Genomic DNA, 22,688 nt, shown 5'->3' with positions numbered 1-22,688 from the left:
TTTGCACTGACTGAGCCCGCTTGTCAACAGAAACGCATATTTTCAGATTCAGCTTGAAGCCATACCGGCGTAGGTTGATTAGTTACCAGAAATGCTGCAACCGTGGCAGCAAAAGATTTACTGTGTAAAAGGGAAGTAAAACACGCAGGTGATATTGTGGTGGCTTGTAAAAGCGAGAGGTGATAAATAAATGGAAATATCTTTCCACTGATAACACGCGCCAGCTACATCATCCGAGCAACCAAGCCAAAGCAGGCATAGAAATAAGCAGAAGCATCAACATATCTGACGAGTGAAAACAGTGTTATTCAATTGTGGATCATTTACCGATCGGTTAACTTTGCCTAACATTAACAAGATACAAAAATACCCAAATGTAGTGTCGCTTGTGCAGAGGTTCAAGTATTCTTCAGTGTATTGCGAGACGCGTCTTGGCTGGGAAGCAAATGTGCGTGACAGTGTGAGATAAATGTGTAATGATTAGTGGTGTTGCTGTGAACAGAAACGGAACATCTGTCACGGGCGGCGAGGATATTTATTTTCGTGTGTGTAACCGAACCATCGATTAACCACTCCAGAGGCAACATGTTGGATCCTAGCAGAAAGAAGCGACCTGGGTAAGCATACTAAAAGCTATTACTTACATTCGAACATGTTAAGCGTGTACTTATGTGGAATATTCGCGTTGTGTGGGTTAAGTATCCTTCCTATCAGTTATTAGTAACAGCTTAAGAACATAAGGATTTATTACTATTGCCAAAAACGTCAAAAAGTGCAGCCGAAAACTATCACAAAACAGATTCTAAAGGAATTTCGTTGCATGTTCAAAAATTCATAATTATTTTGTGTATTGATAAAGTTACTGTTGTATAAATGTAATACCAGTAAACATTATAAGTGTGAGTGTATCATGTTTTGACGTAATTTTCCTGTTATTACGTTAGAAATAATATGCAGCCGGTTGTACGAAGCCAGCTAACAGGACAGTTATGAGTTTGGATTTTGAAAATTTAAATGCATTAAACATAGATAACAAAAAAGATCTGGAAACATAAGATTTTATTGGAGCTAAAGGTTACCTCTCTTCTTGGCTTAACGACCGTCGGTCTTTGAATGGCTTGGTGAACTTTCTGAAACCACGTAGTGGGATATTTAGTCCTCAAATACGAGGGGACGATCGGGATGGTATTTGAACCTCGGTCCTGCAGATTAAAAACCGACGCTGAAGTCGCCTATACCACTGGACCGCTTACCATTAAGATATAAAAATTAATCAAAAAGTTAGAAAGGACGGATGTTTTACAAATTAAAATTTGGTTAACATTGTGTGGGTATCATCATGAGCTTTTATCGACTCCCTGCGTCATTTTCTCGAAACTAAAAATGAAAAGAATGTATAACTTACGTACTGTTTTGCACATAAATTGCTTGTCGAAATGGCTTTAAGTTGCTGAAAAGTTTTCAAAATAAAATTTCCACAGTTATTCACACGATAGAACTGGGCTTTAAATCTCATTTGATACTCTACCGGGTTACTCAGGAGAGGGCGAAGGTCAAAAATATAAAGGTCATCCTAAAATATAAATAAAATATAAATTTGAAAACAAAAATCCTTTCACATAGATATCGACCAAGTTTGAGCGAATGGCTGTTTGACTAAGCAAATGACATTCGTTTCTAAGCAAAAATTAATTCCTGTAGACTAGACTATTGGACTCTAGCTCTTAATTTGTTTTATTCATTAAGAACTGATGAGCGTATTAAATAATTTTCTTTCAGAAAGATATTGTATTTGAACAATGATGATTATGAGGATTACGATATCTTACGAATTAATTAGTAATTATGTTTTTTTTCTAAAGGCTTAATAGTAATATCAGTAAAAATTTGGTGGAATAATCAGTTTTTAAGGGTGTAATATGTGTTTTAATAGCACTGTGCCAATCAGTTATCAATTATGTCATGAGACATAACGAATGTAGCTCATTTGTCATTCACAACACGAAAAAGGGCAATGAAATTATAAGATAATAATTCAAATGCCGATCGTTAGATTGCATCGTTACCATTGCCACCGCCAGACAAAAGTTCGCCCTTGATAATCGTTTCGTACGAAGCATTACTCAACGCGAAGCTAGACCAAGGGCGGCCACGGAAGGGGAAGATGTGCAAAAGCTAACTTGAACGTAACTTTCATCGGCACTCGCTCCATTCAACAATGAGCCAGCGAGATGCGACGCAGTTGATAAGGATTGCGCCAATGATTTCCCATACACCGTACATGCTTTGTTACATTTTCACGTGGCTACGTAGACGCGCACCGGTGCTACACGCGGTAACAGCCTGTGAGCTGTAATTGATTCAATCAGGTAGGAGTTTTTTGTCTCGTTTAATGTGATATGGAGTTAAAGTTCGGGCCCGAGGATCGGGGGCAGAGATTCAAAGTACACCAGGCACATGGTTTATAATTAGATGAGCAGCAGCACACGGGTGAAGGCATGCCGCAAAATAAGTTGCAACACACACACACACACACCACAGCCCATATTGTTACCGATGTGCATATCTTGCATCCGGGAAGGAAAAGAAGAAAGACACCCAGAGTGACAACGAGAAGTGAGATTGGAGGGTAGCGCACCCAGTGCTGCGGTAAATCACGTCCCGATTCGTAGTAGATTTATGAGAAGATCCCCCGGCGACCCAAACGTTGAATGCATCTCCAGGGCGTTACAGTAAGGCGTGAACGGAGTTAATGAGCAAATTCTAAAGAAGCCGCCTCGGACACTTCTGATTGCGGGGTATTCACCGCAAGATGGGCGTCATTAGGCGAGGAATATTAAAATATCACCGAAACAATTAATCCTTGAACCTCCTCCACTCGGGTGGTCCTTTTTGAGCTTTTCAAAGTAAATCCCCGTAGTAGGTTATAGATTTTTTCAATTAGTAACATCGATCTGATGCCGGTATCGTTCCTTATAGGATCGAACTTCGAACAGGTTAATTGTGAGTGACTTTTACTTCACCGTGAGCTACACTTGAGAGTAGTATGAAGTGAAAACTTTAGGGAGAACAGAAGAAAAGCATAGTAAATGATAATCTGAGCTGATAAGTAAAGAACTTAATCGAATGGTAAGCAGAGCGACACAACAAATGGTTGAACTTCATGAAACGAAGGAATGGAAAAGACCTATGGCAAGAAAAAAACAAAGTCCCGGGAATGTCAGTTGCGTAAAAAAAATTCCACCGGTGCGCCTTTTGAATCATTAAACAGCAATTAACTGCTTTTTTTTCTGTCGGCTCGCTATTTTTACTTTTGCCCGTTTTTTCCTACCGGTCACCAGAGTTTGTTCTTACCATTTTTGCTTTTCTGCCATTACCAGTGGCAGTCTTAAGGGAGTGTATTAGTGTGGCCGTTCATCAGTATTCGCGGGGGATCATTAATCCATTGTTTTGTGCGGCGGAGTTTCTGCTGTTCCATCGTCGCGATGCGGGAATTTCGGAGCAAATCTAAATGGTGCGTAAAAGACACATCGTCTTCTGGCGGGTAATGCGAACACGATTGGGTGCCTTGTGTTGTGTTACTTTTCGCTTTGGCATTTCTTTACGGATCCGCACGATAAAGGTACACCCGCATGGCTTATTCATAATTTGGCATTTTCCCTAATTTATTGTACATTAAATTTTGGAATGTTCAGTGAAAAAATTAAAACCCGATAACCCCCACAAAACGGCCGTTTCGAAAACACTTGACGACACGCTGCTTGTCGGTCCGGAACGGATTCATCGAGTGAAATTGAGATTTATTTTTAATTAAGGGATGAAACTTTTTTCACACAAACCTTTGAGTCGCATAAACCTTATAGGAAATAATATTTTTTTCCTTGCACTTTCTGTAAGCTCATGAGCTTCCACAATGCTCCCGGCAATATTTTAAACAGATTGAGATCGATTTTTCTTAGACAGTACCATAGAATATGGAGGTCAATGTATTGGCAAAATTAAATTAACAAAAAAGCAAACTTTAAACGCACGATTGGACGATCAGCACTTTTCCTTCAAGCTGTTGCTCGCTGCCCTCGAAAGCCCTTTTATTACGTCTCGTTTTCAAACGAGACAGCGCCTTCGATCATCGGTCGACGTAAGATAACTTGCATAAGGGCGTTCGAGATTCGACAGCAACTTCCTATTGAATCGCCTTTTCAACTTTCCATGGAGCGTGTGCGTGTGTGTGTGTGTGTGGACACAAAAATCACTTAACCGGATTAAATTGCGCCCTTTTTACGCTGGCCACCACAACGCCATCGCTATCGGGTGCACCAGCAAAGCACCATCCGCGTACTACACGTAAAAAAAGCTACACAGCTGTGTAAAAGTCAAACGAAGACGAGTGTGTCCCGCGTACGCTTCTTGCTGGATACTAGCGGGTACTGCGGGAGGGCTGTTGTTGGTAGGGTAGGGTATTTTGTGAATCATAAAAATGCGTTTGTGTGGCTTAGGAGGGAGCAGAATGACCAGGATCGAGGGTACGAACAACGCGCGCGAGGGTCCGTTGTGAATATTCATCGGCTGTGGTGCGTCAAAAACCCTTGCAGATGTATTAATTTGTTAAGTGAACCGAAATTGCGTCCGAAAGGGGTCTTGGGGCGAGCAGGGGGAGTGAGTTTATGCCCTGTAAATCAATCAAAAGCACATGGACCCATGCTTGGAAGATTTGCTTTCATGTGCATGACGGAATTGGGAAAGAGAGTGCGGAGTGCCAAGAAATTGGGACATGTGAAATGGAAGCCATGGTTGAGTGAATGTACTATGGGCGTACTTTTAGGTGATTTTGTGATTTAATGCAAGTAATTATTACATTGTTATAAACATGTTTTTTTGTTTTAATTTAAAGGGAAGTTTTTTAGATAACTCTTCGATGGATTTTGCTTCGATAATTATGCTGTTAACATGCAGAACATTATTAGCTTTCATACGGTCCATTTAGGTTCCCATTCAATTGATAATTGAACAAACTCTACATGAGGGTGAGCTGCGCGTAATGTGAACATGGTGCAAGGTAGAAACAATAGATAACCTGCGTTCCGTATGGTGGAAGCAAAGCAATAAAGTCATCGCTTGCTTTGCTCCTCGCCTCGATCGTATATCATACGTGTGACGTTTAGCCGACAGCAGTAAAGCGCGTTTGCATAACACTGTTTACCGCACTGAATGGTAGCCGCAATCAGTACGTGGCCAAATTAATTGTCACTGTCAGCAGTCGAACCGAGTTCCTTTCCAGACCCTCCTACAGATTCCAACTCTAAGGGTAATTTGAATGGAAATTGTGGAGCTCCCTTCAATGAACCCTTAGCTTAGCTGACCATATGGTAGTAATAGGTACTTTCATCTATCAGGGTAGTTAATTTTTAATCACTATCAACCGTCCGCTAAATGAATGATTCGGATATCTATCTTTTGAATTCTAGTACAGAAGGCAAAGTGGTTGGTATTTACAGTACTGGACAAAATAAATCATACGCGCAAAGTAAAAATGCCCTTTGAGAAGTATTTTCTCTATTTTTCAGATCTAAACCATGATTTATTCGGAAGATTTTAGTATTTTTATAACAATTTTAAGTATTGCAGAGAAAAATAATTCAAATAGCTTTATATGCATACAAGAAGAAGCCAACAGTTGGTTTTTAAGCATGGACAAAATAAAACATAGACTTAAAAAATATTTTTTCTTGACGTGATAATTAACTAACGTTCAGGCAGCACTGTAAAACTAGCAGCCATGTGGCTTATTTGACAGTTCTTTTACTGGAAAGCAAGTGGATCAAAATATTGCGTCATGTGAAATGTGTAAAATGTCAGGAAAACAAATTTCTGAAAAGGATCATATCTGAAAAAAAACACGAAACCTTTCGAATTGTGCGCAACTTATCTGGACAAGGACGTCATCGCGTCAACGACCCGTCGTGATGATGCGAGAATAATTCGGATGGCGAAGCAAAACCCTAAGTTGTCTTCCAGGGAAATTAAGGAAACGATGAATCTGGATGTCGATCCCCGTACCATAGGCCGGCGCCGAGTGGTTGGAAAAGTTGTTTGGCATCGAAGCGCCCTTTCATAAGCATGCAAAACAAACGGAAGCGATGGGAATTTGCCAAAAAGTACGCCGGGATGTTCATAGACTTTTGGAAAAGCGTTTTGTGGAGCGATGAGAGCAAATTTGAGCTTTTTGCACAAAGCGTCGGTCCAGGGTATGGCGCAGATCCGGTGATGCACTTAAGGAACTATACATTCAGAAGACGGTAAAGCATGAAGGGGGGGAACATTAAGGTTTGGGGATCGTATGCGTGGTCTGGAGTCGAAAGTTTGGTGAATATCAAGAGGATCATAACCGCAGATGTATATATTAACTTGTTGATTGAAAATTTGGTGGTTTCACTATAGAAAACTGGCCTAGTGAAACAAATTACATTTTTCAACAAGACAACGACCCCAAACAAACTGCCAAAAAAAAAAACAACTGCGTTCTTCAAATTTAACCGAATTAAGGTGCCCGAATGGCCACCACAAATTCCCGACTTGAATCCGATAGAGAATTTGTGGTGTTATTTGTACAATAAAGTGGACAAAACATCGATCTCCAACCAAGACGACTATTTTGATGTTTTGAAAACAGCGTGGGAGAAAATTGATCCAGAATAGCTACAGAATCTCGTTGAAAGTATGCCTCGTCGATTGGAAATGGTGCTGAAGGCAAAGAGTGATCATACCAAATATTAAGGGTTCAAAAATAAAAGGAGATATTTGATATAAGCATAACTTGTGAACTTGTGAAAAAGAAATCTGGTGTATGATTTATTTTGTCCATGCCGATTCTCATCCTTTCCTGAATGATAGCATATATTTAGAAAGTCATACATAATTCTAAAAACTTCACTTCTAAAACATTATTCCCTGATAATAGGGCAACAACTTTCCTAAAGATAGCATTGTTGTGACTATTACATTGAAGGAAATATTGAGCTTGTAGAAAGAATAGTTAAAGCGTATGAATTATTTTGTCCAGTACTGTATATACAGAATAAAAATCCAACTCCACAGAGGTGCCTTTAAAAACTATACACATGTAAGTATGTCTGTATATCTCTGTACACCATTCAACCGTGTACGTATCTGCGCAGTCACAAATCATGGTGAAGTTCCCTCACTTTGGATGGAGGCTTGAACCTTGGACCCATGAGCGGACGGCTGGTAGATCCAGTGGCGTTGTAGCCCACAGACAGACGGGGAGATAGAAAGAGCACAAGCGAAATAACAGTTGGGAAGCCCACTATTTACTGTACATGCTTTAAATAGTTTCTCCCGCACATCACATACTGATCGGGGCCCTCAGCCGTGCGTGGGTCCATTTGTTGGCTCGAAACCTACGGCAGTAATAATAAATATGTAGCATTAGCCGGTTTCGTCAAGTCGTCTTTTTTTTTCTTGTCGTTTTGTGCAAAGCCCTGTAAGTTCCTTTCTTCCGGGCCGCTTTCGGTGATCCGCTGTTCAACACGTCGAAAAGAATGGCGAATGGAAGGAACGGAAAGTACACCAACCGAACCGGTTTGCACAATGACTGGCGCTCTTTATCTTGGTACCGAAATAGAACTTCCATGTAACTTCACTTGATTGGGGATCGACACATCGTCAGTGGACGCATCGTCGATTAGCGCCTGAGGGAAGGGGCGATTAATTGCGGTGAAGTCTAGGTTCAAAACTTTCACTCAACGTTATGTGTGTCAATGTAACACTACTTAGTGCTTGATAAGTATGCACTTATCTTTGCATTAAAAAATAGTAAAAAGCTCATGATTACCCGTTAGTGATTGAATATTTGAATGCATGTTTTGTATATAATCGGCAAATTTTACCCTTAAACATGTTCCTTCTTATCTTACCTTACCTACATATTGTTGCAATTTTTTATGGCCGGCAATTATTTAAATTGCTCGTAAACAAACGTCTCAGTTAGGCGTAGAATAATCCAATGTCGAGCTCATAACTCCATCCTGGCTAATAATAGAAAGCCTTCAAGCGTATCCCGCTGACAGCTAGGACAGCTTCCGGTGTGTAAAATAAACCTTCCCGACCTTTGCAAACAAGGATGATGCTTCACGGCAGGCTCATCACGATCGACGCGCAGTGACATCGTCCAAAACACCCGCAATGCGCCAAGGTCAGTTACAAGATGGGGCCTTCGACAGTGGCCGACTCCACCACGGGTGACAATTGAATCAACCATCGTGGCTTAGTGTCATTCGCCAACGCTACCCCTTGGCCAGCCCTTTGACCTCTGCCATCACCCCACTCCATCGATGGTCCCGAGCCAAACAAAGAGGGGGAGAACCAAAGGCACGTGAAACGCGTGAAATTTAATAAAGTTTATGAGTCTCCAAGGAGCTGCAGCACGCGGTAGTGTAGTGCAATGGTCTGATGCCATTTAAGGACCGGGTAAGCTGAATCGTGCCTGTAATCGTACCATACCGGAAGGAAGCATCACTCGCTGCTGACAATGGGTCGATGATATCGCGATGGTGCTTCGACACTGCCGACATGACAACTGCGAAGTCCCGAAGCCAAGGGCGGGAAGTCGCAAGAATGATTGGCAAATGTTGGCGGTAATGTTGCCGTATTTTGTGCCGCTTTTTTTTTTGACTCATCCCTCTCTTTTGCCATTTCGAAACTTCCACTTTGTAGTGGGCGTTTGGCGAACGCCGGGATCGGGATGAATGCCGCAGGTGATGTAGTGAAAGTTTTCCGTTATGTTTTGCAGCAAATTGAGATGGTTTAAATTCTCGCTTGGTTGGTGTGTTTTTGGCCGTTGCGGATGGGAGAAAGAATTTGTTTTTGGAGATAATTTAATATTTATTTTATTGCCCAAAGCATATTGCAGTTTGGTTGTGCGGTGTACAAACAAAACGCTTTGGATATCATTTTGAAAATAAATGAGATAGGAGAAGCGAATCATGTGACTCATTTCCTGGAAATGGTCCCGTTGTCATGTCGATGTCTTGTCAGTGCATGTTTCACCCGTTGTGATACATCTACAGCCATGGCATCATAAATTAGTCAGTTTGCATGCAGTTCCAGACGGTTTACTTAATTTTATGTTGGAATGATGAGGTTTACTGTTGGTTATGCGTAATTGTTACTCATCAGCGAGGAAATATATTAAGTAAATCGATTCTTTGCCTTCTATGTAATGGCGTTTATTTCTGGAAGTCTTGAAACTCGATACCTGGAGCGTATTTCAGCACTTTTTTTACTCTATAAAAACCTCAGTAAGTTATACTGGCTTACTTATCTTTGTTGTCCCGGAGATAGATACAGCGTCCGGTAAGCATATTATAAGTGATAGAGGCCCCAACCGCTCATGTCCGCTGAAGGCGTTACTTCACCCTCCATGGGTGAAGTTGACCAAACTAAACGGCAGATGAAAGCTGGTGCATTTTTTTATCATTTCAATGGAACGGCGTGGATGTACTGCTTACAATTTACATATAAAAAAACCCCTTTCTCATTAGTTGGGAGATATTTCCTTCTCCGTATCCTGGACACCGTATCCTGGGAGTCTCAGTCGTTTCGTCATCGATCTTCCCGTAATCCATGAGAGAAGTCATGTTCATAGCGTAAGTCCACATCCAAATCCTATGTATTGTAATGCTTGCAGCTCTGGTTGTGGTCTGTACCCTTCACGTATCGAGATGGTGCAATTTTCGAATCAAAGAAATACTTTTATGAGACGTTTCAGTAATCCCCTTGTCCTTGACGAATGACAAATGCTTAAAAAATAAGGTGCTGCCTTCATTCGCCTACACCTGTATTACCAGTGGCCAATCAAGCTGTTTGGAGGATGTTGGCGAAAATATGTATATCGAGGCCAAACACCATAACAATCCAAATTGTACCCCGAATAAGGTACATATGAGGTCCTGTGAATGGACATAAGCTACTCCGAGGCCCCTAGACACTTGTACATCGTGTAACCGAAGGGCTTTCAACGAAGCCCAAACACGAACATCAGGGACCCCAAATACGATTCCATACTACGACGTAATTGTACCAACATACATACGGCCCCTGCTACAAGTCCCCTTATAGGAGGCAACTGTGGAGGCTCTAGGTGGCTAATCTGCCCACCCTTAGATCCGTTACTACTCATTACTTAAAGATCTTATGTATCCACCAGCAGAGTAACTCAATATTTACTCCTAATATATCCCAAAATTCTAGCTTTTATTCTTTGTTTCTTCTCGGCTTAACAGCCTAGTAGGTCATACCGGCCATAGAATGGCCTACTAGACTTATTGATATCATGTGGTTGTATAGTCAGTCCTCACTAGGGGGAACTGCAACCGGACAGGTTCCAGTTCCCCCTCCGGCTCTCCAGAACTCAGAAATTTACATAGGGGCACCAACTTATGTACTATCTCCGGGCAAACTAAGTCATGGAAACCAGAAATATCAGTTAAAGATTTCCCGGTTGTTAAACCGAAGAAGAAGAATAAGACGAAAAAGAAGAAAGTACAGGAATAATTTTGAAGTTGATATATAAACAAATATAAGATAAATCATTTGCATTTAAAAAAAATGTTAAATAAACAAATGATTCTCGTTTCACTAGCGATCGTTCGCAAAGATATTGACGACAGTAACCTGATGAGAGACCAATCGAATATTAACACTCCTACAAAAGAACACCAAATGTACCACACCACGGTACAACTATAAGAAATCCACATTCAATCTCGCGTTATTTACGTCAATTAGAACTAAATCATTCAATTGAGTAGAATTATTGATCGATCGCCCTCCAACCCTTATTTGCTTACGGCCGTAAACGAACCTTCCGTCCCTGGATGACTGTAAGGCCGCTCGCCTCAAGGTTAGCAGGGTAGGTCGCCCCCACAGCTTGCTGCAAAGCAGCGGGTCTAGTTCTTCTGGTTCTCGTCCTGGATCAGAAGCGATGGAATCGTTATGCAGATTCGATCATGTGTAGCGTGCAGTATGTACCCCAGTAACCCGTTATTGACGTGCGAACTTGTGGTTTCCAATTGTCGTCGCAAACGAGATTGGGACACCTTTTTCGTACGGAACTGCGTAGTGCTGGTGCATTAATTTTGAAACCAACGGACAAACGTCAGCACTGCTGGAGCGTGTGTAGGCGTGACCCTTACGTGTGCACTACCGTGTGATGAAGTACTACGAATCAACAGATTTTGTTTGGCTTTGACTGTCGTGTCACGTGTCGACTTAGTCCCCGGTCGGTACGCTCGTGTCCATTTGTCATTAGTGGTAGCACAAAAAAGGGCACTGTGTGCTAAACGAGTGAAATAAGCGATAATCGCATCCCTTCACACTCTTCCCTCGCAAGGCTCACATCGCATGACACGATAAGTATTTTCCGAATTATTCTCCCATCTTCTCGTAGTGCGGGAAAGCCCGCCTTGTCACATGGCGCTAATGTGGTACTTCCTGATCGTGATCCACTCGTGTCGTTGGTGCAGGTTCCGTCGAACGAGGTGCTGCTTCCGGATCTCGTGACAGATGGCACGCTATCCCGGTTCTGGGTTCCAGGTAGTGTCGGCCGTGCCGCTTCCTCGAAATCATCGTCCCATAAATAACGGATATCGAGGAATAACTAAATACCGCAGCACGGGGGTAATCAATTGGATTTAATTGCCGCTTCCCCCCGCCCCTTCCTCACCCGTTGTTTGATGGTTGTTTGACACGCCGGACACGCCGGGGGAATTTTACAGCAAGCGTAACAAACAAGCACCTGTGCCGTGGAAGATAGAGCCGACGACGTGTGCACGTTCTGGGCACGATTCATCGAATTGTTGCAGCGAACAATACACCGCAAACGCTAGCCGGGGCCAGCGATTCTGCCGATCGGAATGTGTAAAGAAATGTTCACCGCTACGACAGTGATTACGGAGGCGGTTTCTGCTCGGATTTCTCAAAAGTGCTCTTCAAAACACGTGACCGCAGGACGACGCAGGCTACGCAGCGATTTAAATGCATTTAAAGTGTGTTGATTAGTGTGGTTTGGAGCATCCGAGATGAGGTTGCGGTTTTTGGGGAAGATCGTTTCTGGCTTTTGTTGTGTTGCGCTATACACCCCGGGACGGGTACGATGATAAACCAGTTTATAAACCCATTTTTCATATTCGACGACCCACTCCAACAACGATGGTACGATGGTTCGTTGCAAAACGTGTTTTGAATTGATTTGATAATACAACAGACCCAAGAACCCTCGGTTGTTTTGTTTTTGGTTTATCACGTGGAAGCTTTCCTTTTTTTGTTTTCCAAACAAAATTACTGTCCTAGTGCTGCACTGTGCTTTGCTAACGACGCCGAAGGTAATACGGCTTATCACTTTGTATGGGAGTACTGCAACTATCAACCTTGGCTCATCAAAGACGCAGCGCTGCCTTTTTTTTCCCCTTCCCAATGCATAACAATACCGAACCACTATTAGTGCGGGACATTGTTCGTAGACGATGGATCCTACTGTTGGCGCGATAAGAGAACCCATCCATTCCAATCCAAAAAGCGGGGTCCCTACTACTGCTGCTATTTGAATTAACCTGGCTTATGTTCTTGAATCACGCACCACAAATGAACTTATTTGTTGTGCTTTTTTGTGCTGCATCAAAACATGTTTTTTGTGTGGCTTAGTTGATTGTGCTGATTGGCAGCCCTTCGACACCATTTTCGTGCGATATTAATCTTAACAAACGATTGGGCCCATTAAACACCTCACTGTTCGTCGGTGCGATACCTGTGCTACGTTGTGGAATTTGATCCGGGCACGTTGTTGTCATCGTTTGGAACGCTTTAGGAATTCCTATAATGTCTATACTTATAAGGAGTCTTTATTCTCGGCAGGAGAAGTCTTTGCTTTTTTTATCGTGTCTCATTGTAATTATACATCAATGACTGGTGTGGTGAATATTTTGTTGAATAATTTTGCCTCAATACAAGCTAGTTACAATATTTGCTGAGTTCCGCTTATGATAGGTACATCTCGTGTCATGACCTGATTACTTCATCCATACGCTAAATCTATCTTCAATCTAGACTCGTATTCAAATCCTGGTATCCCTGCCTCACACGCAATGATGGATACCTAGACAAATTAGAGTGATGAATTCCGGTACAGATTTACATAATCGCGCTACTCGCTAACCGCACGGTAGGACCTATTACAGCACACCTGTTGCCATTTGAACTTATTACAGAAAAGGGGTTCTTTTCATTTTCTCGCCGTGTGCCGTGTCTGTGCTCTGTGCCTTCGCCGGTAAGAACATGTTTTATTCATTTCTCTATTACAACTACTAGCCGAGGTGTGTTGTGCGATTCCGATGTCGCTGATTATTATCGCCCGTCTCACCGGTCCCGGCACATTGCACCGGTGACCGAGTCGCTTCTTCCGATGCACATCACTCCGCGGGTAGGACTGATGCTAACGAGGATGGGTGAAAAAGGTATAACCCCCACCGGTAGCCGAGACCCTTTGCTGCAGCCAGATTGAACCGGGTTTTTCTTTGTACCATAGCACGGTTCGCTCACATCTGGTCTTAACGACCTGGGTCGTAAAAACCTGTCCGTAGCTTGAAGCGCTTTCGTTTTCTATCGCCGCGTCCACCCTGCACACCCTGAAGAGATAATGAAATACGTGGCTTAATGACTGGGTGCTGAAGGGAACGACCAACCTCAGTTTTCAGTGCGTGTGTGGGAGCGCACAAGTCAATTTTTAAATGTGTTTGATAGGCTGGAAAAATGGTCGATTGTGCTTTCCTATCATCGGTTGTTCTATAGAAGAGGAATACAAAAAACAGCAATTAGACAACATAATTATGCGGATTGAAGTTAAAAAAATGTATGCCTTAATTGTGGTTCGAAATAATTAAAAGACTTCCAACGGTTTTTCCCGATGCAGAGACAAGACAAACTTTTGTAAATTAAAATTAAAGTGAAAACATTCTTAAGTCACTCAGAAAAATGAAAACTTTCTGTTACATGCGCTATTGGACTAAACTTTAGAACCATTTTTCCAACAAAACAAAGCTAGAAAATTTTGAATGAAAAATTTAAAAATCATTTGATTGTTGGTGTCATGCAGTTGCTGCGACCTCTATTGGGAGTTATCAAATGCAACTAACCGTCGGTGTCGAAATTTTCGATTTTTACTTTTATTTACAGTTCTTTCAATTTTTTTTAAAATGATTGTTGTGTTGAAATGACAATATACACTTACATCATTACGAGGAATAAAATAAAATAATAAAGAGTAATTTTTCTTTTAAAATTTGAATCTTTTGTCCAGTGCACACCGCTATTCAAACCTTAGTGCACTAGAGATGGTGTGTTGAATTCACAACCACGGACCGGATCGGAATCAAGCTTTCGAGCACATCGAGCAGTTTTGCAAACTGTTCGAGCTGCATTTTATATAATTTTTACGTTGTACTTGTTGGCGGATAAGTACATTTAAGCCAATGGACGTTTTAAAAATATGATCTTACCGTCATTATCAACTGTAAATAAAAATATGATCATATAATTGGGACGTTCACTTAATCATAATATTTTATAATTTGTTATCCAATCCTCACCTTACCCGAGCTGTCAAACTCTTTAACCCGCTGTGAAAAGAACTATGATCCAACCTTTTCGTGGAAGATGTTGCCGCTCGACATCCAGCCCACACGTCAGAAAAAGATAAACATTTGACCTAGCTTAAATTGATTCGTTTTGTGTGTGTGTTTTCGGTTTACGTTTTTTGATGTTGTGAATTAGAGTGCTTAAGAATTAGTTTGTTAGCAATCTTCATTACATTCCTGAACACGAAATTCCGTACACGCTTAGCTTTGTCATACGAAATCGCTCTTCCTTTGTCTTTGCTGTGCTGTGAATCTAAGCCATGGAGCCTGTTGTTAACCTTCCACAGCAATGGTACGGTGTCGGTGTGGAGCACTAGCACGGCCGGAATCGATACAGTATTGGCTACCACCCTCGGAACAACGGTCACACCAAAAACCTACAGCACCGGTCAGCTGCATCAGACGGGCCTAAGCCATCAGCCGAACGGAAACGGAAACAGCTACAACGGTACGGTCGTCCATCACCATCCGAACGTGGGCAACGGTGGGACGGGCCTGAATCACGCGCACCTTCACCTTGGCAGCAACGGAAACAGCCACAGTGGAAGCATCGGCAACAACAGTACCCACAGTCTTACGCCGCACGGTGGCCACGGTGCAGCGGCCAGTTGGAACAACCGTACCAGTATTTGCAGTACACACAACAAGGTAAGTGTGCGAGTGTTGGCTCCACGGTTTGAACCTGTTTCGTTCCTTTCTCTAGCCATCGTTTCGGGCGCGGGATGACGCATTTGCTAATAGCCGCCACCCCTTCACCGTCGTAGAAGTAGTAGTTTTGCTACCGTGTATGGGTCATTTTTACGGTCGCTTCGTGATCGTGATCATTCATCGAAATGTAAATATTTACCAGAGTTTAACCGTTCAACGGCGGTTGGGTGGCATAACGCGACGATCTTTCTACCCGGCGTTCTACGGATGTGTTTTAATGTGGCCTAATTTTTTTTTAAAGGGTGAATTTCTTGCGTCGTTGTGCGGAAGCCAGGTTTATTTATTTGTGCGGTGAAAGTTCGGATGTAAATGTTTCGATACTTATTGGCTCAAGACCAAACAGTTTAGGTTGAGGGTCTAACAAATTTACATCGATGAAATAAATAGGCTTAGATCGTTAGCGTTAAAAGTATCTGTATCCGTCTCACAGTAGGAAGGCAAAAAAGCAGATAAATCCTTTTGATTGAAAGCTTTTTCCTTTCAAGTATTACAGGGTTTCGATCCATGCAATGGAACTTTAAGATCACTCAGAAAGATTTTTTAAATGATTTTTGTGGATTACTGCAAGCTTCTTTGGAAACTTTGCATTCAGTTAGGGAAAATTTCCAACTCAACTGTGGCAAACTGTAATCAGCTGTGGATTTTCTGTCGGCGTGTTTGGAGCTCCCATGTTAAAATAGTTGAATAAAAAATGCCGTTCAATAATTTGTTGTCATCTGCACGCCGTATTATTCACATTTGAACGGGTTTAACGCACAAATGCTCTTTGCAAAATTTCTCAATCTTGCAAATATCCTTTCAATGAATGTAAAATTCCACCACGAGCTTGTAATATTCCACTATCCATTGGAAAAATTCCTCTAAGCAATTTTAAAATTCCTATATGTGGATCGAAACGCTGTATGCTGCCTATGCACACACCCGAGAGAGCAGGTGGCTCTCGACCTCATGTCCATGACCGCGAGATGATGAAGGATGGGTTTGTTATCCTAAACAAACAAAAATAACTCTCTTTTACGCGCTCTTCACTACACTTTGGCGGGAATGGGTTTGTTTTCTCTCGTGCGGCGTGTCATAACGCACAAGACGAATTTCAGCAAAAAGGCAGTACAATGGGTGAAAGTTGACTCGAAACAATTACACTCTTCCCGCTTGTTTGACACGCGTACCAAGCGTGTGTACGCCTAGAGCATAAACTGTGAGCGTCCACTACCTGTTGCAAATGGATACACTGGTTGCAATTGCACTCCGGTGATACAGCGCAGCATGCAGGTACGTATGGTTGCTGTGTGTATATCGGGTATGCTATCGATGCTGCAACATCCTACCAAACAAAGTCCGCGTAGTGGGGCATTTTTAAGTAAAGGGCACCCCCTCCTATCATCAACAAACACGTGAGCTTGCCCGCGAATAAGTAGACCCTCTCGCACATACACACATCCATGTGTCGGATATCATCAATTTACTTCCCTTTTGGATGTGTGAGAATGCTGTGTTCGGCTTTCGTCCCACCCCGCACACGGCACACCCGGGCAGCATAAAGGGACAACAACGGTGGACACATGATAGTCTGTTCTTTGGATTAGGTTACACGCTGGTGATTGAAGTTTAGTATGTTAGTAGCGTGTCGCTGGTTCGTTTGCTCTCGTGCGCCGTTGCGCGCTCTTCGGCCGTGCGTGCTCTTTGCCAAATAAGCGCGCCAGGTTCAGTCGAGTACGGGCCGACCGTAGTATGGTTTTAATAGACGGCAAAACCTTGAACCGTCCACAGGGACGATGGAATATTAATACATATATTATCGCACGCATCTTGAGTTGAGCGTGGTTGTTTGTTGCCCAGCCGATTGTGTGATTTGTGACTTGTGATCGCTTTTGATTTGGAGCATAATGTTCGATTGTAACACCATTACATGTATCGCGTGTAAACGAATTTAAAATACCACGAACGACGTGTGTGGTTGATGTGCAACATGTGTAAAACATGTGATACTGACGTACGACGACTGCAATCGTGAAAAAAAGTGCATTGTGTTGTATAAGATGATTTGAAAGACGGGAACAATATTTTTTGGGTGTAAGATTTTTTAAGGAAATCTGATACCAAACTAAGCTGATTATGCTAAGTGATAAAAATCGTATCGACAATCCAATCGTCAATGTGCAAACCATTCCTATCACCAGCAATCGTACTCGTTCTGTGCCTTATCTGTTGGCATAACCCTCTATACTTATGACCTTTCATGAGTAATATGATTATGCCTTATCGTGTAGATGCTGCTGCCCCAAATGTATCAAAGTACGAAGCGGTTTCAAAGTACCAAAGAAGAAAAAAACCTCACAAATCTTTATCTGCAAGTTGGAGAGCATGGTAGGATTTTCTTGGCAAAGAATCCACTGTGCAACGTCCCGGAGCACAGCTGTTCATTCAATCATCTCTTCGCTGCGCTTATCGCTGGCAAGGAATGTGTGAATCGGGACACGCCTGAATTGACAACCGAATGTCTGCTGCTGGAGCTGGTTCTAGCTGTTTATGTCCGATTTTCCTTTGACTCTTCGCACGAAAAGAAAATCGCAATAAAATACACATACACACTGTCGACGTACGCTACGATGGTGTGTGGCGATCGTTAAGTGATGGTAATGGTAATGTACGGCACCGTGCAGCAAAGAAATGTTTGACGATATTTTTGTCAACGAAGTGTCGCCCGTTAGTTGGCGTGCCTTTTAGTTTTGTTTTTGCTTGTAAGGTGGGCGAATATTTTTGCTAGGCGCCTCTCTACAACCGCAACGAGCTCCTCAAGTTACTGTACAGCAAAAACACACATACACATCGTGATCATCGTTTTTCACACATGGTGGGAAAAAAGGTTTGTGAGCCATTTTTCTTTGTGTGTTGCTGGCTGTTCTCTACATGAGAACGCGAGAGCGATTCGCTGAGTGAAAGATCACCTGCACATCTGGTGTAACTGAGCTGTGTAATGGGCAGCGTGACATTGGTTTTAAATATGCGACTGAAGAAAGATTTATTCTAGCAAAGAATTTCGTTAAAATGGATTTTTTTTCCAACGAAACACGTGATTAATATAGTGAAAAAGATAAAGATATTAGGAACAGAAATTATAATGAACTGGTAAAAGTTGCATACGACCTCGATCCTGCTCGATATTACACGTGGAAGGTTTTCCCTTTCGAGCCGTGCACGTGCAATTGCACACCACACTTTTAACTGCTAAAAGCAAGCAAGCGCTCAAAATTCCCCTCCGTGTACGAGAGTACATGTGAGGGTAATCTGGTGAGAAAATCGTGCACTCGCCCACTGCTCTCACGATCGACCGCAACCGAACCGACACGGCGATCTCATCTCGCGCGCGCACCTTGGCACCGGGCTAAACAATGCATTTACATCCGAGCTGCTCACAATCGAACCTGTGCCTGAACTCGCCACTCTACCGCAATTTTAACCATCCGGTAACGGCGACATCGACGGCACTCCGGATCAGTCCACAGCCGGTACCGAAGGTACGCACGAGCCGTTCCCACTCGTCGTCGTCCGCGTTCGGTGGTGGAGTTGGTGCATCCGGCGCTGGCGACTTTTGGCCCGGAAGTGCACATCCGAACAGCTGCAGCGCTAACACGGGACTGCTGTCGGGGCTTGGTCCGGCGACCAGTTTTCAAGGGGGTGCTGCCTCATTCTTAGCACAGGAAGCGATTGTAAGCAAAACGTGCTGGTGGTGTGGTGGTCTTACGTTTTTCGTTCTGTTTGTGGTTGTTTGCTCCAGCATCGAATTCTTATCGCGTGTTTGTTTTTTAAATTTAATTTTTCCAGCGACGATCCAACCTGAGCACAATGTCACAGACGGGGGATGATCTGCACACACCAAACTATCTGTCCTGGCGCAAGCTACAGCTGAGCCGAGCGAAACTAAAAGCTTCCAGTAAAACGTCCGCCCTGCTGTCCGGATTTGCGATGGTAAGTAAAATAAAACATTCGCTAGTAGGAACTCTGAAGCGGTTGTTGCCATCAAAACGCGCGTTCAATGTTTGCAACGGGCTCATTCAACGGGTCCACGCCAAATTCTTAGGGGTCAGTGTCAGTGTCGTTCAACGGCATTAAGGAAGGTGAAGATCGCGATCGCCAAAGTAGATTCTTTCCTGATTGCCTGCAGAAGAGGGACACCGGCCGGCGCTGACCGGCCTGCTCGTCTGCCACAGTGTGTCAGTCGCTGAGGTGGGGACCGAAAAATTCACACACCGCCGCCAGGTTACGGTTCCGTTTATTTTAAAAATAGTTTAATCCTAGCCATACGAATTTTGATTCAAACCACTCCGCTGGCCCAGGTTGTTTTGATCTTTGCGAGCCCCACACCCTACCCCTTGTACCCTAGTAGGATTTAGCGCCGAGTTACCAATTTGCATTGCCAACAAACGTACACACGACAAGACTTAACGCATGTAGTTTTCTTCACCCTCGGTTACACACGTCGTTACGCACTCTTTTCGGTTTGTGTGCTGAATCCGCCATACCCGCGGAACCCAACACAAATCACAAAACGATCATAAACTTCGTGACCGCTTGGGAGGTGTATCCACACTGTTCTCTGGGAACACTAGAATGCACAGCATCACAACACAAAAAGAAATGTTTTGCGCCTGTGTGGTCAAACAGAACACGACAACCGTTTAACGAACCCCGAGCGTACATATGTATCGTTGGCGGGAAAACATTCCATTCGCTCGAAACTATAAGAAATTGTTTGCAGCTTCTACTTGCGGACAGGATGATTATGATTAACGAGTTTCGCGTAGTGGATGTGTAACATCATTCGAAGGTTTTCTATGGCACGGTCGAATCATAAACTCTATTTTCGCATGTTCGTGTGAAAATATGTGTAATGGCTTTTTGTGTATCTTGTTTGGAACCGAACGATATCATTTCGTGTGTGGAATGTGGATTTTTATTTAGCGTTTTCATCAGGCCAGTTACATCGTGTGAAATAGTGAGGAATGCAAAGATGTTTTATTAATTTTGTTTTCATTTGTCCCACTAGTCGATGCTATTTACACCGGCATTAAATTCGCTTTTAATTGTGTTCATCTTCCTCTGTTATTTCATAAATGTTCCAACTTAGGAACTCAATAGTTTCCGTATCGTCTAGCTTGTTTGCTTTCTCAGTGTTTGCTCTCACTAAGAATCAGCGGGGACCGTTGCATTAGGGCTACCTCGTAAAAAAAAATTACACTCTTTCTCGTTTGTTTTCCTCTATTTCCTGATTTACCTCAAGATACTTATAATTGTTAAGCGCCCTCTTGTCCTTTGGTATTTTTGTTCAATTTAATTTAGACGACTTGAAAAATTTTCTCATTGTATCCTCTTCAACGTTTTTTACTTAATTTGCTTAACAACAATTAGCTTTGGCAAATGTAGAATAACTTTATTTACACGATCCCTCTCAGGTCCCCTAATCCTATATCAGTTTTCTGTTCTCTCATGTGTCTTGGCTTGTAGCTTTACTGCGGTCTTATTTTTCGACCTTACTTCCTTATATCGTATATAATCATCGTGGAACTTCAACTTCAATTTTTAGGCCCTTTCCTGCTAGGATCCGAGTCGATGGTTTCGAACAGGATCAGATATCTTTCGCCAAATTCGTCTTCCATAAATAGCTTGCTGATCATTCATTTGTCTTACCTAATACCGTACCCAGATGTTGTGTCCTGTTAAACACAACGTAACGTTCATGCGTATTGTAGTCTTCTATCCATGGGTGACTCTGTGATAGGGTGTGACAGTGATACCGTTCTTCGAACGGCAGGACTGGGGTTCTAATCCCATGCGGACCCATACGTGATTGTCAACAAAGTCAAGTAATCCATCCACTATTTAACTCCTGCCCAAAGCTTTCCCTTTCCTGCTCCTGCTCCAAAGCTAGAAGAGGATGTCTTAGTCTCTGGGCCTCTATTGTCAAGGCTACTTTTTACTTTTACTTTACTTACGGCAGGACATATCAGGATCGTATGCTCGTGGTCCAGACAAACTATCCAACTATCAACAAGTCTTGCTTCTTCTTGGTTTAACGACCCCTTGGGTCAAGTCGGCCATCGAATGGCTTTCTAGATTTGCAGATACCACATTGTTGGATAGTCAATCCTCACTAAGGGAGAAAGGTCCCGGTTGGGATTTGTACACTGGTCCTGCATCTACGTTGTACTTCATCAATATTAACATTTTTTTGTTTTTTTTTTGTCGATTTTAGGTCGCAATGGTTGAGGTACAGCTGGATGAAAATACCAAAGTGCCATCGGCAATGCTAATAGCATTCGCCGTATGCACCACGCTGCTAGTAGCGGTTCACATGCTAGCGCTTATGATCAGCACCTGCATCTTGCCAAACATCGAAACAGTCTGCAACCTGCACAGCATATCACTGGTCCACGAATCTCCCCACGAGCGCCTACACTGGTACATCGAGACGGCGTGGGCCTTCTCGACACTGCTAGGGCTGATACTATTTCTGCTCGAGATCGCCATCCTGTGTTGGGTGAAGTTTTACGACCTCAACACGACGGCTGCCTGGTCGGCTTGTATCGTGCTCATTCCCGTGTTAGTGATCTTTGTCGCGTTTGCGCTACACTTTTACCGCTCGCTGATGATGCACAAGTACGAGGTGACTGTTTCCGGCATACGCGAGCTGGAGATACTCAAGGAGCAGATGGAGCAGGATCATTTCGATCAGCAGCAGCACCACCACGGGATACTGCATCCATCCGGGCTGCAAATTGTATGATAACTAGCCCCGTCGGTTTCCATCTCTACTTCTTACAAATTACACCAACTGTGATTTCATGCTTCAAACATAAACCCTTTATTTTGAACCTCGGATTGGTTAGGGTCTTGCGTTTTCTTCCAGTAATTGTAGTAATTTGTTGTAGGCCCATTCTGTGTCACAAAAGAAAAAAGGAAAAAAATGTACCACACCTTCCGGGTGATGTTGAGACGAAAGCGACCCTTTCCCTTAGAATACTGTTGTAATCGATTATGTTATATCTATTCCTCTCATTTCCCCTAACAATAGTAGTGTAATCGCATTAAAAAAGACATTGGGTAGCGGAGAAGGAGCTACTGTTACTTACCCACTTACGACACGTGTAGAAAGCTAATTTAATTGCTGCGAAATAAAAATGACGAGTGTCTATGCGAGAGACATTGCAGTAAACGATGCAAATAAATCACAATTACAATGAATTCAACTGCAATTGTTTATTTAAATTATTG

At 42.8% G+C, this 22,688-nt stretch overlaps 1 protein-coding gene across 2 annotated transcripts; it reads left to right on the top strand.

The window, feature by feature from the left end:
- Window positions 1-516: 516 nt before the first annotated feature.
- Window positions 517-22,200, top strand: LOC126562517 (calcium release-activated calcium channel protein 1). 2 transcript variants are annotated; one of them, XM_050219053.1, is made up of 4 exons: window positions 517-617; window positions 14,996-15,356; window positions 19,242-19,385; window positions 21,670-22,200. In XM_050219053.1, exons 1-4 carry the CDS (start codon window positions 586-588, stop codon window positions 22,198-22,200), a joined length of 1,068 nt encoding a protein of 355 aa, XP_050075010.1. In that variant the 5' UTR covers window positions 517-585. The 2 variants fall into 2 exon arrangements, with proteins under 2 accessions (XP_050075010.1, XP_050075011.1); XM_050219054.1 differs by lacking the exons at window positions 517-617; window positions 14,996-15,356 and adding an exon at window positions 18,807-19,126.
- The last annotated feature ends 488 nt before the right edge of the window (window positions 22,201-22,688 follow it).

This window comes from Anopheles maculipalpis, chromosome 3RL (genome assembly GCF_943734695.1).
Source record: "Anopheles maculipalpis chromosome 3RL, idAnoMacuDA_375_x, whole genome shotgun sequence".
NCBI classification, from domain to species: domain Eukaryota; kingdom Metazoa; phylum Arthropoda; class Insecta; order Diptera; family Culicidae; genus Anopheles; species Anopheles maculipalpis.
Note: the sequence above shows the minus strand (reverse complement) of the source record. Positions and strands in the feature narration are given on the sequence as shown.

Coding starts and splice junctions, on each gene's coding strand:
- LOC126562517 (XM_050219053.1), top strand. CDS start 586: ATGTTGGATCCTAGCAGAAAGAAGCGACCTGG. Junction 618..14,995: donor AGCAGAAAGAAGCGACCTGG/GTAAGCATACTA, acceptor AACCTTCCACAG/CAATGGTACGGTGTCGGTGT. Junction 19,386..21,669: donor TGCTGTCCGGATTTGCGATG/GTAAGTAAAATA, acceptor TGTCGATTTTAG/GTCGCAATGGTTGAGGTACA.